General features: G+C 43.1%; 1 protein-coding gene across 2 annotated transcripts in view; it reads right to left on the reverse strand.

The window, feature by feature from the left end:
• Positions 1-687: 687 nt before the first annotated feature.
• Positions 688-18,088, reverse strand: part of LOC106601442 (transmembrane protein 104) — a 79,323-nt gene continuing 61,922 nt past the window's right edge. For both annotated transcript variants that reach the window (XM_045720271.1, XM_045720270.1), the window contains exon 10: positions 688-4,278. In XM_045720271.1, the coding sequence (XP_045576227.1) occupies positions 3,515-4,278 (764 nt within the window). In that variant the 3' untranslated portion in view covers positions 688-3,514. The remainder of the gene's footprint in view (positions 4,279-18,088) is intronic.

Genomic DNA, 18,088 nt, shown 5'->3' on the forward strand with positions numbered 1-18,088 from the left:
GTGCGCTGCCCTATGGGACTCCCAATCACAGCCGGTTGTGATACAGCCTGAAATCGAACCAGGGTCTGTAATGACACCTCTAGCACTGAGATGCAGTGCCTTAGACTGCTGCACCACTCGGGAGCCCTAAAAGTACCTTATTTACTTTGAAGAATCACTAAAAATAGTGATTTTGTCAGACAGCAGCTCTATATAGATGAGATGACTTGGTATGAAATAAAGTCATCAAATTGAGCTTATGTAATATACACGACTGAAATATTTTATTAAAGTAATGTGAATAAATGATGGTTAAAAGATTATATGTAGTAAGGGGCAGTCTAACATCATGGGACTTTTATTCATTGTTTTATTCTGTGTTACAGCATTCAACCCACACAATGCATACCGTAGTGCATTTGTTTTAAAAATTTGCAAAACCTAACCAACCTCAAAAAGCCAAAAAAAAACACTCAGAACTAATTTGACAAGAGCCAGTCCATCTTTTGTTGGCCAATAAGGTTGCACCATTAGAATGCACATTTTGAGTGGGCCCCAAAAAAATAATTTTGGAAAAAATATTGTGAAAAACTATCATTCCACTATTAAATGTTAATATATTAAGGAAATGTTCTGAAATTACAATGTTAATATTACATATATCTCTTTAATAATCACAAAACTGTCAAAGACGAGGCGAACCCACACTTTAGAAGACAAGGATATCCCAGTTTATTTTAGGAGACATTGGTTGTCAGTTAAATTAAGTGGCTTACATGCAGATCTTATCTGACAGGCTGCTTAAAACAAAGACGTGCCAGGAAAAACAACAGTCAACAAATGAATGGAAACAATAACCCCGGGAAAAAGGCACATTTCACAACTCCAAATAAGAGTCAGACATTTGCATTTAAAATCTTTTCAAAGTGACACATACACTGACACACACACACAGACAAACACTCTCAGAAACAGTTAATATTCGCTTGAAATCTTACTTCCCCAACCCAGTTCAAAGCATATTGCACATTTGTATTGAAAAGAAGATAAGAAGAGGAGTAACCATCCCACCCATCACAACCTGGAAGCCTTAAAGGAACAGCTGACTACATCATTTTGGAAGGAGCTGCATGCAGAAATGTAATGTTTACAATAATTACCAGAAGGAACCCAAGATTGAAGAGAAGGAACCCAATATTGAGAGAAGCAGTGTTACAGAAATAGTGAGCACTCTTGTTCTGTCCTAACACACACAATACCAACCACATTGAGATGTCTCTCATTCAATAGTCCTCAACAATACTGTACTGCCATCAATAAGTACGGAAAAAAAATAAGAATTATGAAATGAATTGAAATGTATGCATTCACTACTGTAAGTCGCTCTGGATAAAAGCGTCTGCTAAATGACTAAAATGTAATATGCTACAATGCATGACTATTAGTCTAATGCATTTTAAATAGTGTCAAGCTGTATATATTGATGGGTTAAGAATACCATTGAAGACTGTTAGATAAATACCATAGTTATCAACCCTTATAAACCTCTTCATGATAAACCATTTGCAAAAGTCTATGTAAAACACAGAAAAGGTCAAACCCAAGGCAATTATGTGCAAACTTGTGCAATGTTGCAGGTGCAACATAATAAGCATTTCCCTTTTTGACCAGGAGTGTGCTATATATATATATATATATATGAGAGAGAGAGAGAACCAGAGGACATGACAATGAGGAGACAGAAGCGTATAATGTGGACATTAGCATGAGCAGAGCTCGGGGCGAAGAGGCTGTTCCCACGTCTGGAAGTAAAATCTAATTAGTCGATCAAACTGAGCTAACAGGAAACTGTAATAAAACCTCAAGTAAAGAGCTGACAACAAATTAGCCAGCTGAGAAATTCTCGTTACGTGCGAGCACAAGACAGATGGTTAAAATCAAATCAAACTTTATTTGCCACATGCGCCGAATACAACAAGTGTAGACTTTGCCATGAAATGCTTACTTACAAGACCTTAACCAACAGTACAGTTCATGGTATGAGCAAACCAGTGATTGCAAAAAGAGATATACTGGGACTACTGTAGAGGTGTCTTTGTGGGCACAGTAGGCACCGTACCACCTGGCTCCCCATGTAGCCAACATAAACCTTCCTGTGTCCATTGATAACTTTCTGGGGTCAAAGTTCAACAGAGAGCAGTCGGGTGCTGACATGAAGCTGATGATTTGGTGGTGAACAGTAAAACATGATGGTGGTATGTGTACAGAGTTTGAACTCAAGATCGGTCTCCTGATGACCAGGGACGGAGCTCTTCCATCAGGCCCATCAGTCAGGGATCTGTCATGGACAAAGGTTCATTGTTCACAGGGAAGACAAGGAGAACTGAGGCAGAGCCACCAGTGAGGAATGTAGAAATGCCAGCCATAATAAACTGATTATCGCAGATTAATTTAGCTTGCTTTTTTCACCATCCCAAGTTCATTTTAAAGCCGCATTAAAGTCTCTCTGCATTGCCATTAGCAACAGGAGCGCTGAGTTAGTTGTCAGGTTCTATTTTTCTTTAGCCACAACACTGTTTCTGAAGGTCCAGAGGAACACTGACACCTCCCTTCTCTATCCTTCCTTCAGTTATTTTAGGCATTTGGAAACAAGTTGACCAGCTCTTTGTATATGCTTAAAAACAGTGCTGTTGTGTAGTGCAATGCCTTGCTAATACAGTCTGATTGTTCAGCTTGTATTTATCTACAGAGGGACACTGGAACAGAGTGAACAAGGCCCTCTTCCATGTGTTCCTACATACGGTAGCAGCTTTCATACAATCACTAGATATTTGGTCCCTTCCGCATATTGTATAGATTACTCTTAAAAGGGGTGATCTGCAGTTGATATAATTAATAAATGTGCCCATTGATTCTTGAAGAATATAGCTTCTAAATGCCTCATCCGCTTAGTTCAACTCTCACAACTGATCAGTACCTATAATATAAGCTTGTTGTACTGCAATGTTGTAAACAAAGTAAATGTAAATAAACACTATATAGCCTCAAAACATGGTAAAAATTATAATATCATGGAAGGCTAGTCCTTGCATGCATAGCTCGGTCTATGAATTTGATAATGGTTTACATCTCCAGCTCCAACCTCAAGCTTTTTACCGAAACAGGGACTGTTTGTAAACAAAGTAAATGTAAATAAACACTATATAGCTTTAAAACATTGTTAAAACTATCATTTCGATATCATGGATGGCTAGTCCTTGCATGCATATCTTGGTCTATGAACTTGATAATGGTTACATTTCTCCAGTACCATCCTCAAGCTTTTTACTGAAACAGGGGTGGGGAGGACACTTTATAATTGTTTCAACTGCTGATTACCGCTGTAATTAAAAAAGGGTTTCCCATGCTACAAGAGCAGCATAAAAAGGCACACCGTCCGACCTGTACCAAGTTCTGGAAGGCCTCAGGTAGAGAGAATGTAGAAATACAAGACACCCACACAGAGAAACCGGTCTTTCACAGTCAGTCAGTGTCCTCATTTCTTGGTGTCCTCTAGGATGATGTTGGCTGTGACAAACATGAGACAGAAGGTAGCCCACACCACTACGAACCATACCCAAAAGGTGTGGCGGAACGGGGACCGGTGCTTGTTGACCTCGTCCGTGCCCAGCATAGGCACCAGGTGGCGCCGGCCGTAGTACACCAGCAGGGCGGGGATGACGTACTGGATGCCCGTGCCAGCGTAGGCGCCCGTGATGCCCACCAGGGACTCCAGGTTGTGGGTGCAGAAGGCCACGATGATGGGCGGCACCAGGGTGATGAGGGGGAAGACGATGCGGTCAACCACCCAGGGGTAGGTTCCCCCGTCGCGGTGGAAGAGGGTCTTCCAGTTGTTGCGCAGCGTGACTGCGATGATGGGGAAGTTGGTGCTGATGGTGAAGACGGGGAAGAGGCCCAGGAAGTAGCGCAACGCGGGGATGTCCAGCACGTCACAGTTGTCAGTGAAGTTGAGGGTGTACATGTCGTGCAGCAGGGAGCTGTCAAAGCAGAAGATGGCTGTGAAGGAGAGCAGGCCGTAGAAGCCAAGGATGAGGACATAGTCACACACCACCAGGGTTCCCACACGCCTCTTATCAGAGATGGGCGTCACCAGGGAGGGCAGGGAGTGCTGGCACATGAAGGAGTAGACACACACTCCAAACAGGTTTGGCACCCCAGAGATCTGGGCCATACGGGGGTGGCCTTCGCCCCGGTCTTTACCAATACGGATCAGAGCCAGGATAATCATCATGGTGAACGCTGAAAAAGACACAGAAAAACAGCGGGTACTGGAGTTAAGTGATGTGACAACACCAAAACAAACAAGTAGTGTGTGTGTACGACATTCCAAAAGGTGACATCAGCTCCCACAGAGGGACTGTTTAAATCAAGGCTATCTACTAGGAGAGTTTAAAGGGAAGCTTTTACGGTAAGATTAAGCTCAAATGTCCTTTCATTTGACAATTTAGACCAAATCAAACCCATATTTTACTTGGTTGCATGCAAACTAAAAGACAAAAATCCTCAGAGTAAAGTATAATATTTAATGTAAAAAGTTAATTAAATTGTAAGCTAAATATTGGCCAAATCTATAATACACCAACATCATCTCATGACAACTGTAATAGGATTGGCCGAGTAAAGAAATGACATGACGAGGCATTTAAGGATACAGATAATAAATATACATTTTTATAACATTCGACTTCGGGTCACCGAGTTCACATTATTGCCAAATTGTGATCCGGTGCATGCCAACTAGGCAAAGCTTCACACTGCTTAGTCCCAGAATGCTTTTGATGGGTTCAGATATTGCAACATCCGAGGTCAGATTAGGGCCAAACCTCTGGAATGATCCCTTTATGTAGCACTCCCCTAATCCACCCCTACCTTTCATTATAGCACCACTGTTTTAAAAAATACCTTTGAAAGGGTAAGCCTTCTACCATTGCTAATCTGAAAGCGGTTAATGTTGACAAGGCAAGATTGTTTAGGCCCTAATGGGCTGTGGGAGAGTGCTGAGCTGGACAGGACGGACACATAACTCAGCTTCCTCCTCAGTCCTCCATGCTGCTAATGCCTGAGCATGGCCATCCAGGTAGAAACACAAGCCAGCATCAGTCAGCTGACTGCAGAAACAATATGCAGTCCATCTAGTTATGAACTAAACTCCCACCCATCAAAGGGCAGGAGGCTTTATGCATCAAGAGGATAATACTGAAACCACTTAGTAAGATATTGCCTTCCAGCTGCCTGATCCAGAAACTATCCCGCAGGCAAAGTCTACAGCCTATAGGAATGCTATGCTATGGATTATATACAGTATGTGAAGGCTCTCTGACTCTCAGTTCATCCAACCCAAAGTCAGCAGAGGTTGGAGGCTGGGTGGTACAAAAGGCGTCAGCGTCTCCACCTCATACTGTTTGCGCAAAGGCCATCCCCAAATCGATTGCTGCGACTGCCTCTCTGGCTGTTGGGCTGGGCGTTACTAAATGAGAGCTTTAAGCATGGATGCCAGTCTTGTTAAAGGCTCAGAGTTCTGCCTGTCCCCCTGTCCCCCCCCCCCCAATCAGGCCATTAAACAGGGAATCAGTCACAGACGCATTCCACGGCCCACTCCTCAGCTTTCATCACACTCACACGGGGTGACGTTCAGAACGCACATTGCTTCACTACTCACCCCACTACAACGCACCACTAGTATCCCACTTCAAAACACACCCCTGTGTAGCTATGCAGGTTAGAGTAGAGCCAAAGCTCTCTTGTACCTGCCAGCAATATCTCAGCATCCATCTGGGCCCAATTGCCAGGAGAGGCAACCCATCAGTGTCAGGGGGGGAGGATGGATTGGCTCTTTAGATAGGGCCTGAGTGAGGGGCCAGCGGATTACCAATTCATCTGCAGCTACTGGGGCGGTGTGAGGGGGTATAGGGAGGAGACGGGGGAGAGGGGTGCCACTGGCAGCTTCATCCTCCTTCAAGGTCTCTCACTAGCATCAGGTGTGGTCGGGACAGGAGTGTAGTCCTCTGCTCTAATCCTCCACTATTTTAGGGGTTTTTACACTCTTCAGGGCACAGGTGAAATATTCCAGAGCTAGCAAGGAGGGAAAGGGGCTGGGAACGTGGAGTTTTAATCTGCCCCTATTAATCAGGTACTGTGTGCTTCTGCCGTGGCACTTTAATGTATGTCAGGGGGATGAAATGATTCATTCCAATTACAAGGACAAAATGTTCCGAGGAGGGGGTGGGGGAAAACTACCAATGACAGAGGTAGTAGGATAGCTAACAAGTAGTGGGATTATGCCTTTGGAGAGAACAAGCAGAAATAAGACAAGAGTTGTTAACTAACAGGCTAAATGCAAACATCTTAATTTGACTAATGTGATTACTTACTCATCTTAAAATAGGACAGGATACTCTTAAAAACAAGTTTTCCCTTGTGCTTTGTGTGGACTTAGTTTGGGGTGGACACTGAGATAAAGATGCCCAGCAGTGGCCAAAGCCCCAGACCTGTTGAGGATTAAAGCTCAGAGAGTCAAGATTTAGTGGATATCTGGCCTACAACCAGTGTCAACATTGGCTCAAGACAGGAGAAGCAGGCCAGAGCAGAATCCTGTTTTAACACAGCCTATGTAGAACATGGGACAGTGGGCAGTGGACCAGCACTCAAGGACATCGGCAAATAAGAGCAAATAACACCATCACAACAAGTATAATCCCCAAAGACATCACGTCAAAGCATATGGAAAAACTATGCAGATGAAGTCAACACTCAATGTGCTAACATGGGCCACATTGGGACTCAGCTCTGAGAATACAGCATGTACTGTAGTGACTTTGTATCTTCATCTGACTGGACATGAGAGACTGTCAGTGGGGATAGTTATCAGCTGTCCCTCTCACTTCAGGCATCGAACACAATGTGCTGTATGACAGTCTGCCTGCTGTACTCTCCCTCTCTCTCCCAGAGAAGTAATGTACATCCGCTGTGTGTGAAACAGCCATCAAAAGGAGCCGTCCCGCTGGTCATGACAGAGGACGGACAGCGGGAGACGCTTCTCCTCTATTCCCTGACATTAACGGTAACAGGCTATACAGGAAGGAACATGGGCGGAGGGCGTTTAATTAAGAGAGTCTTATAGGACGGGACGCCACGCACGGCTAGTGTACAGATGCTTAACCTTCACCAGAGCAACACGTCTTTTCTCTGCCAACAAGGCTGAAATGTGAGTTTGTCGTGGTGCAACAAGCACAGTGATTCATCACAATCCCCTCCTATCCCCTCGGTGAGGCCCATGGAAGCCTGGAGGAAAATGGCACTGGTATTTATGTTACAGTCTTCTTCATCTTGATAGATCTGCCTCTGATGCCGCAGCCCAGTGTGCTCCGCTCGGCAGGGTTTGAACTGTAAAACCCCTGGTGACACGGTCAGTGACTGTCTCCTTTATGAGGGAAGGGCCACGCTTTAAAAAGCTGATAGAGAACTTTGCTCTTTTCCCACCGTACGGCGGCACAGGCTAAGGTTGGGACAAGGAGGCTCGGCATCGCGCCTCAAATTGATAATGAATGGCAAAAAGGCATTGCGGCTCCGCGGGTATCAACACAGGCTGATCAGACAGTGTGAAGGGCAGGGAGAGTTTGGGGGAAAGATCTTTTTTTAATCATGACTTTCTTCAGGTCAGGATGCATCACATGGTATTAGAGTGGAATGACATTGGCAGCAACCTTTGACACGGCTCCATTTTGAGCAGGTGTACTGAAGCGGCTGAATGGAACCCACCCAAATAACTGGTGCTACCTTCTGGGTTATAGATCGGGAAGCCATAGCCAGGTCACAACTTAAATAATTACTTTGGCACCTGCTTGACGAACACACGTCTGTGACAGAGAACAAGTGAGGTTCAAAGGTAAACAACGATCTGTAAAAAAGCATAGTCGACCCTTCTACTGTAGTTCTGTCCCCTAAAGTTGGAGTGACAGAGAATTTCTCTCCTATGGCAGAGAAGTTGGAGTGACAGAGAATTTCTCTCCTATGGTAGAGAAGTTGGAGTGACAGAGTTTCTCTATGGCTCTGATCCCAACTATCATGCTTTAGTGCTCATTAAAGACAAGGCCTCATTTGTCTTACTTAAGGCACTGAACTAACTCCTCTTATCTTTGAAAGAGATTGAAAGTCGATCAGATGAAAGAACTGGACACTAAGTAGAACAAAGTACATTTTGATAATGTACTCATTCATCATTCCTTTGCAACTGGATCATGCTACACGAGATAGGGCAACCATGTGTGGGTTTTATAGTACTTGGTGCAGCCTTAGCTATGAATCTCACTGTTTTATCTGTCTAACGGCGAAGAATAGGAGGAAATCTTTGATCACTAGGAGTGCTTTAGAGGCACGGGGACAGTGTGTCTGGAGAGAAAATCCAACGCAGTTAGTCAGATTACAAGCCATTGGTAATAGCGTATAGCCAGCATTAAATAAGTCATTGCATCATAAATTCACAGCAAATTAAATATTTTTCAACCGCCGTAATGATTTCAAAAAAATAATACATTTTACATTCCTTCTTGCGGCCATATTGCTCTCCTCTCTCTAAAGGGCAGTGTCATTGACTTCCTGATGGAGTCTACTCTGAAGCACTCATTTCATCCTCCTGGTAATCCTCAATCAACAATGGACACTCCTTCTTGCCTCTTCATCGATGGACACTCAGGTGAAAAACTAATTAATTCAGATGGGATGAGCCATTTTCTTTGCAGAGATATCTCTGACGATATGGTGATTACCTGGACTTTTACATTAACACTCTCTGCGGGTTGCAATCATCACACGGCATAGGGGAGGGACTGAGTGCATTGTATAGGTGTCAAACAGTCACATATTACATCCATATAACTGCTACCGGTGATATATAGCACTTCAATGGGGATGGCAATGACCTTGTGGGGAATGCTTCAACGTAAACACCCCCCAGAGGAGGCACTTACAGTTGTATCTCCAGTGGTAGCAAACAAAGCGTTTGCGGTTAAGCCAAGGTTGGCCGGCACTCTCAACCCCCCAAGGAGCTGTAGAATACAGTATCTGTGGAAGAGGGACTCCTCTTCCACAGAGGTTGGTACACTCCCTGTACCAATGGTACACTCCCTGTATCAATGCTTTTGCACTTGATGTGGGAAGAAGAGTCTATATTAACAGTTGACAGATCAAGGGCTTTTCATGTGCTTTCATCTTACTGACATTAAAAGCCATACGGGATATTATTCTAGCAAAGGCTTTGACAGTAGATAGGAACATTACTCTCTACTGGTATACAAACTGGCCTCTTGCTACTTCCATTCCCTAATAGATTACATTCCAAGTCCAACTCCAGCAGCACTCCTTTGCAGCAATCATCCCATCATTAAAGGGCAATTCCACCACTTTTCAACCTCACATTCATTACCTCCAGTACCAAACCAGTGTTTACATAATTTGTGAAAACAGTGTTTCTATGATCTGTGGTTAAAACAATAAGAAAGGACATTCTCTCATCACAGGGTAGGATCAAAAGTAAAAAAAAAAAAACGGATTTTCAAAACCTGCAACAAGTGTCTAGCCAGAAGGAGGGTATTTTCTTGCTCCCCACGTCACCACAAATCTCATAGTGTTTAAAACATTTTTAACATTCTTTTTTTCAATAAAATAGAGAAATGCACAGTTTTCACATATGTAGACACTGGTATTGTGCTGGAGATAATGAAAATGAGTTTGAAAAGTGGTGGAGTTGCCCTTTAAACGAGGTGCTCCATGATGAGACCACTTGGTTGAGTCTCAGTGGTAATGAGCAGCTCTGGCAGTTTGCCTGATTTCTAGGTTTGCAGAATTGTTTACTTCAGATGTTTTTTGGCAATATCCTACAATGGCATAGTCTTGGATATCAGAAGCAGGGGGACAGGACAGCCACGGCGTGTGTGACAGCTGGTGATAATGGCCTGCTGTACCGCAGCAGGGCTGCCATTTAGCACCCCATACAGCAGATCAACTCCACAGGGCAGAGCAGAGTTCAACTCCATGACATTATCTACAGTGTTCAAGAAAACATCAATTAGTCCAATCACTCAGCCGTGCCGCTGCAAATTGCACATCAGGCCAAAGATAAGAAACAAAATGCACCTACCTTCTTTACCATAAGGCTGAGCTAAGCCACACTCCAAACGCTGGGATCTTGAAAACACATCCGCTTGACGCTGCCTTGAGGTCAGGTTTCCCCCTCAACCACAAACGTTTAAAACCAACAAACAACCTGTTCTGTGCTACTGCTGACATTTTTTAAATTGTATAACAAACTAATAGAGGAGTCAAATGTTTATGTAAATTCAGTGGGTGGTTGCACCAGGTTAGCTAAAACACCCATCAACAGTAATTAAACATTCAGTGGGTGGTTGCACCAGGTTAGCTAAAACACCCATCCAACAGTAATTAAACATTCAGTGGGTGGTTGCACCAGGCTAGCTAAAACACCCATCCAACAGTAATTAAACATTCAGTGGGTGGTTGCACCAGGTTAGCTAAAACACCCATCCAACAGTAATTAAACATTCAGTGGGTGGTTGCACCAGGTTAGCTAAAACACCCATCCAACAGCAAATAAACATTCAGTGGGTGGTTGCACCAGGCTAGCTAAAACACCCATCCAACAGTAATTAAACATTCAGTGAGTGCAGAATATAAATGTCTTTTTTCTTCTGACCATTTCAAATAATTTATTGAGCCTAGAAAGCTTGGTTCATGATGCAATGAACGTACAAGGCAGACAAGATATGAATCAAGCAAATTCTCGTCTGCTTCTGTCTTCAATATCAAATCCTGTTCAGGTCTGACATTTTTTTTCAAATGAGACAAACGTAAAATGTTCAAAGCAAGTTGTGCATCTGGTATCCCTGCCGATCAATGACGAAACCCTAAGAAAGAGAGTAAACTACAACACCAGACTGCGGTTAAAACTACATTCTAGAAGCACTGTGTCTTCTCATTCCTCCCTCACCTCCCTCTCAGACAAGGAAATGGAGGCGACGACGACAACACGGTGAGGTGAGCGGGGGACGGAAGTCAACAGTCATGATTAAGGGCTTAGTTATCAGGATATTGAGCTTCAACTGACCCCGGGCAACACCACAGCAGAAGACATCCTACAAGTTTTCCCCTAATCACCTCCTAGAAATTGTGTTCACTATCAAAACAAAGTTCTCATTACAAAATGAAACACCAAACACCAATACTAAAAAGGATCAAGGAGAGGTGCCCAAAAACAAATAGGGAAAAAAGCTGCCCACATGTATTTCTCTATATATCAAAACTCAACAGAGATGTGAGTAAAGCGGACCTAGGATCTGAGCTCTGTTTATGTTTTGTTTCTGAAAGAGAAGTGTCAAACTAAGACTTCTACACCTGCATTGCTTGCTGTTTGGGGTTTTGACTGGGTTTTCTGTACAGCACTTTGTGACATCGGCTGATGTCAAAAGGGCATTATAAATACATTTGATTGAAGACATATTTTCTATCTGAACAACTCCGTGGTCAGTGTTGACTAGAAGTAATGTCCGTTGTGACAAGAAAAGGAATGATGCATTCCAATGCAATTTTCAGGACTTCTGAACTGTGCTGATGTTGGAAAGTTCATGAACGCCCAGCCATATTTCAACATTCCCTGTGAGACGCACTCTACATTAGCCTCTCTGGGCAAACTCTTAGGTTCCGCTCAATCAGCCACTAGTAGAATTCCCTCCCTGACCTTCAAAAACAAATACTACCCTCTCTCTCGGCTTGAAATGGCAATAGGTAGCTGTAACGCTCCCTGGTTACTCCCTAAACCAAGACAATGGGATGGACTGGATAGGGATCCACAGATCACTGTGGGCTGGGGCCTGTGGTTTCAGCTATTCATTTCTCCAGAGAGAGTAACAGCCCTAGTTAATTTCGTAACCTCTTTTCCTATTGAGCTGGAGGTTACTCCACACAAAGCTGGCTGGGGTGGTGGTATAGTTCACCATGTCTAGAAAAACAAATGTGACAGTGGGAGGACAGTGTTCTCAGAATGCATGATTTCTCCACTCCCAGCATACAGTAGGATCTATATGCCATGGCTGTAAGGGTAATAAATAGCGCCACAGAGGCTCTTCACCTATCCATCCATCCATCCATCCCTGTGGAGACAGAAGCGGGGTGATTAATACTCATTTACCGAGCTAGGTGTCTTTCCATCCATTCCTCTCTACTCAATATCAATTAAAGTGTCGGCTCTTAACCCTTCTCCCGGTCTGCTGTCGAGTGCAGATAATGATCCCCCTCTCTCTCTTCAGTGTGCTGCTAGAGAGGATGGGGACAAGGTAACAAGGCAGCAAGCTTTATCTATTCACATAACTCACCCAATGGAAATGGGTTTCAACAAACAAGCGTGTGAGCACCTACAGGAGTTCATAGAGACTGGGTGCAGTATGTGAGCGATATAGTCATTCAACTAAGAGCCTATGAAGTCATCAGGGCAACAGAACTGTGACATTAAAAGATGGGTCGTGAACCGAGTATAGAGTAGGTAGAATAATAAACAGGAACACAAATGGGAAACGCAAATGGGTCTGGAATCAGGGCAACACAAATAGTTTAATGGCTCCAGCGAAGTGGGACCATGGACAGAAGCAGCTACAAGCAGAGTGATGGGATCACAACCGGGACAGGAGATGGAGAGGGCTACACATATGGACTACTATGTCCACTATGTAAGTCATGTCCTCAGTGGGGAAGACAAAAAGTGTGTAGTGAGCTTGGTTGGACAGGGGGGCTCAGCTGAGTGACACTGACAAGGCCACAGGCAGTGAGCAGGGCACAGGGCTTCAACACATCTCGCCTAACATTCCCCACACTGCTCTGCACTCCTCATCCACCACCATCATCACCCTGCACTCCCCCATAGGGCATCATGGGTGACTGGAGAGGTAGGCAGGGGAGCCTGGTCACCTGGCCCCTTGTCTAGGGTGAGTAATGAGTATGAAAGAGAAGGGCCATGAGAAAAGAATGGAGATGGAAGTGGCTGAACGGGGGACATAACTACGCAGGTATCAATATCTGGTATCTTAGAAGACAAGAAAGGATCTGATAGTGGTGGAAAGTCATTAAATCCGGCAAATGCAGGTTAATGTAGAAGTGAAGAAAAAGGTGACTAACATGCACTGTCAGTTTTGTAAGACAGTTTGCTATAATGCAGTTATATTTTAAGGATTACTGCATACTGGTTGGCACTAGAAAAAAAGGAAAAAGCTCAGTAGTACTAATTGCTTATTAAAATATGTGTTGTCAATAGGTGAGAATCCTGTGAAAAATGTGAATAATGTGGTTCGATGTTGTGATATGGTTTCAGAGTGACGAGAACATGAATATAATTGCTGTCTAAAAACGAATCATACTGTACTACATCAGTGTCATTATCGAAATCATTTGACTGAAAACAAAAAACCCTGGAGGACTTGTTATGAGTTTCAAACATATCTTAAGACATTCTCAGTCTTCTCATAAGCAGTCTCATAAAAATAAATATTCTTACACTTGAGGGTTTTGTTTTGTTAGTGACGCTTCATTAACATTAATGATGATCTGCTGTTCATGCTTATTTGGGGGCTTTAAGGTGCAGAGAAGGAATCATAGGATGAGTCGAAGATACCTGCTACATGAAGGTGTAAAACCATGGGCCTAATCCAGAGACGTATTCACAGTGCATACTAATGACATTCTTAAAACAATCATGAATCCCATCATTGTGACAGAAATAAGAGGTTTACTATTAGTTTCATTATATCGTTAATTAGGTATTAAATTCCTCCCTTGAGACCAAAGCTTTGGTAAGTCACAACCTTTGCCAAGTCATAAGCTATGCTACAGTACACGCGTATGCATTCAAGTCCAACAACGTGTCCAATTCAGCAGCTTCAGTGGGTGAAAAGAGTGGAGCTAAATCAGAGTGAGGAGAGGAGTCAGAGGACACGTGATAAAATGGATAACAGGTTAAATGAAATCACTCCCGAGTCCCATTTTCTTGCTGCAGGGCAACGATAAAGTACAGTATCTTTAACCTGTTAGGGCTAGGGGGCAGTATTTGCACGGCTGGATAATTTTTTTACCCGATTTAATCTGGTTACTAATCCTACCCAGTAACTAGAATATGCATATACTTATTATATATGGATAGAAAACACTCTAAAGTTTCTAAAACTGTTTGAATGGTGTCTGTGAGTATAACAGAACTCATTTGGCAGGCAAAACCCTGAGACATTTTCTGACAGGAAGTGGATACCTGATGTGTTATATTACCTTTAAACCTATGCCATTGAAAAACACAGGGGCTGAGGAATATTTTGGCACTTCCAATTGCTTCCACTAGATGTCACCAGCCTTTACAAAGTGTTTTGAGTCTTCTGGAGGGAGATCTGACCGAACAAGAGCCATGGAACGATGATGGCCCATTAGACACCTGGCGCGAGTTCATGTTGGGTACCCTCGTTCCAATACGTTATAAAAGAGTATGCATTCGTCCACCTTGAATATTATTCATGTTCTGGTTAAAAAAGGCCCTAATGATTTATGCTATACAACGTTTGACATGTTTGAACGAACGTAAATATATTTTTTCCCCTCGTTCATGAAGTGAAGTCCGGCGGGCTTAGATCATGTGCTAACAAGACGGAGATTTTTGGACATAAATGATGAGCTTTTTTGAACAAAACTACATTCGTTATGGACCTGTGATACCTGGAAGTGACATCTGATGAAGAGAATCAAAAGGTAATGGATTATTTACATAGTATTTTCGATTTTAGATCTCCCCAACATGACGACTAGTCTATCGCAACGCGTATTTTTCTGGGCGCAGTGCTCAGATTATTGCAAAGTGTGATTTCCCAGTAAGGTTATTTTTAAATCTGGCAAGTTGATTGTGTTCAAGAGATGTAAATCTATAATTCTTTAAATGACAATATAATATTTTACCAATGTTTTCTAATTTTAATTATTTAATTTGTGATGCTGACTTGACTGCCGGTTATTGGAGGGAAACGATTTCCTCAACATCAATGCCATAGTAAAACGCTGTTTTTGGATATAAATATGAACATGATAGAACAAAAAATGCATGCATTGTCTAACATAATGTCCTAGGAGTGTCATCTGATGGAGATTGTAAAAGGTTAGTGCATCATTTTAGCTGGTTTTATGGTTTTGGTGACCCTGTCTTTGAATTGACAAAACATTACACACAACTCTTGTAAATGTACTGTCCTAACATACTCTAAATTTATGCTTTCGCCGTAAAACCTTTTTGAAATCGTAAAACGTGGTTAGATTAAGGAGATGTTTATCTTTCAAAGGGTGTAAAATAGTTGTATGTTTGAAAAATTTGAATTTTGACATTTATTTGGATTCAAATTTGCCGCTCTTGAAATGCACCTGCTGTTGATGGAGTGCACCACGGGGGGGGACGCCTGCGTCCCACCTAGCCCATAGAGGTTAACAGGACAGACAATCAATGCCTTGAGAGCATAACACATCCTCATTTACCACAAGGCCCTCGAAATGACCACATACATAATCAAAATCGCTTTAAAATGGGAAACGTTTGAGGAATTGGAAAACATAGGTTACCTCGCAAACATTGAACTGGTGCCAGAGGCTGTAACTTTGAGAGAAGGACAGCTAAAGATTGTATAAATGACCCAATAACAGTCATGGACAAAAAGACCCAGAATACATTCTGGCTGACGATGCATTGGCTCGGTAATCAATTATTTGCCTTGAAGTGGTACCCTTTGTGCTGAACCCACTCGCTCTCTTTAAGTTTATGGCCAGAGCATCATGCCATAAAAAAACATATATATACACTGAACAAAAATATATACGCAACATGTAAAGTACTGGTCCCATGTTTCATGAGCTGAAATAAAAGATCCCAAAAATGTCCCATATGCACAAATAGCATATTTCGGTAAAATGCTGTGTACAAATTTGTTTACATCCCTGGGGACAATAAAAGGCCACTAAAATGTGCAGTTTTGTCACAGATGTTTTGTCACAATGCCACAGATGTCTCAAGTTGAGGGTGCATGAATTGGCATGCTGACTACAGTAAATCCTCCAGATCTGTTGCCAGAGAACTGACTGTTAATTTCTCTACCATAAGCTGTCAGTGTAGAGAATTTGACAGTACGTCCAACTGGCCTGTAACCATGCTAGCCCAGCACCTCCACATCTGGCTTCTTCACCTGCAGATCTTCTGAGACCAGATGAAACCCGATTTTAACTGTACTGGGCAGATGTGTGGGCAAGCGGTTTGCTGATGTCAACATTGTGAACAGAGTACCCCATGGTGGCGGTGGGGTTATGGTAGGAGCAGGCATAAGCTACAGACAACAAACACAATCACATTTTGAATGCACTGAGATACCGTGACGAGATCCTAATGCCCATTGTCATGCCATTCATCTGCCGCCATCCCCTCATGTTTCAGCATAATGCACAGCCCCATGTCGCAAGGATTTGTACACAATTCCTGGAAGCTGAAAATGTCCCAGTTCATCCATAGCCTGCATACTCACCAGACATGACACCCATTGAACATGTTTGGGATGCTCTGGATACGACAGCATGTTCCAGTTTCCGCCAGTATCCAGCAACTTCAAAAAGCGGAACAAAATTCCACAGGCTACAATCAACAATCTGATCAACTCTATGCGTCGCGCTGCATGAGGCAAATGGTGGTCACACCAGATACGGACTGGTTTTCTGACAACTTCCCTACCTTTTTTTTTTAAGGTATCTATGACCAACAAATGCACAGCTGTAGTCCGTGTCATGTGAAGTCTATAGATTAGGGCCTAATGAATTGATTTCAATTGACTGATTTCCTTAAACTGTAACTAAGTGAAATCTTTGAAATTGCTGCATGTTGCGTTTATATCTTTGTTCAGTGTATTTATGCGTTACCGAATGGAGTAACATTTTTCCATTTGCCGGTTGTATTTTTTATTGCGCATCCAATTACTCTTGAGACCTTTGTCAGTGAGCTCTCTCTTTCAGGGTTGGATAGGCTGGTATAGCCAGACAAACAAGCCCTAACAGTTTAGCAGCAAATCTAGTACAGACAGATGCTGTTTCTGTGTCAAAATGAGACTAGAGAAACTGTAGAGACAGGGTGGAGAGGTCAGACAGACTATGCTGCCGCTGTCCTGATAACAGCACCACATAAATTGCCAGAAAACTCTTCAACACGAATTTCAGAGGGCAAAATCAGTTGAATACATCTTTAGACAGCCACTTGCCTTTCATGAAAAAAATCCAAATAAAAGTAGTACTTAAATTGGTCTCCAGTGTTAATTCCTCTGAGATGAGCTAAACATAAGAAACTTACCTAACCTAAAAAAATGTAAATAAATTGTTGACACTAGAGATTTAGGACTCAAGCATGCTGTCTAGCCCATTCATTTTTCTTCAGCCGTCTGTTCCTCCGAACTTCGGCCCACAATGTTTTTCTTATAAGATTTAAAACGGTCTCCAACCCTGTGTTTGATGGCTGCATAAACCCCTCAGCTTTCAGTGCCCTATGCTTTGAAGGCAGGCCATCTATCCCCATGCTCTGTGGCACCGGTGTAGTAAGGAAACAAAGAGCTGCCACTGCGGCCATTTTGAATCATTAGCTGGTGCTGTAGAGAGGCCTGCAGAGGTGACACAGCCAATCAATCACAGGTAGAGCCAGGGGAGGGCGGGGATATAAAAGGGAGTGGGAGGTGTGTAGCCAGAATCCCAGGGTGCTTTGTAGATAGCCAGATAATGGACAGTGTGTGTTATTTATGTGCATGCAACTATGTGTGTGTGTGTGTGTGTATGCGTGCCTGTGTGTGGGTGTGCATGCTTGCCTGTGTGTGTGTGTCTGCCCTATGTGTTGTTGTGGGTGCCAGTAGTATGCCCATACGGGGGTGGCGGCAGAGGCATGATTCAGTAGTGTTGTGATTTTAACAGCAGGTCCAGGACGGGCAGTTTATTTTCGTCCGTC

Source organism: Salmo salar, chromosome ssa06, assembly GCF_905237065.1.
Source record: "Salmo salar chromosome ssa06, Ssal_v3.1, whole genome shotgun sequence".
Lineage (NCBI taxonomy): Eukaryota > Metazoa > Chordata > Actinopteri > Salmoniformes > Salmonidae > Salmo > Salmo salar.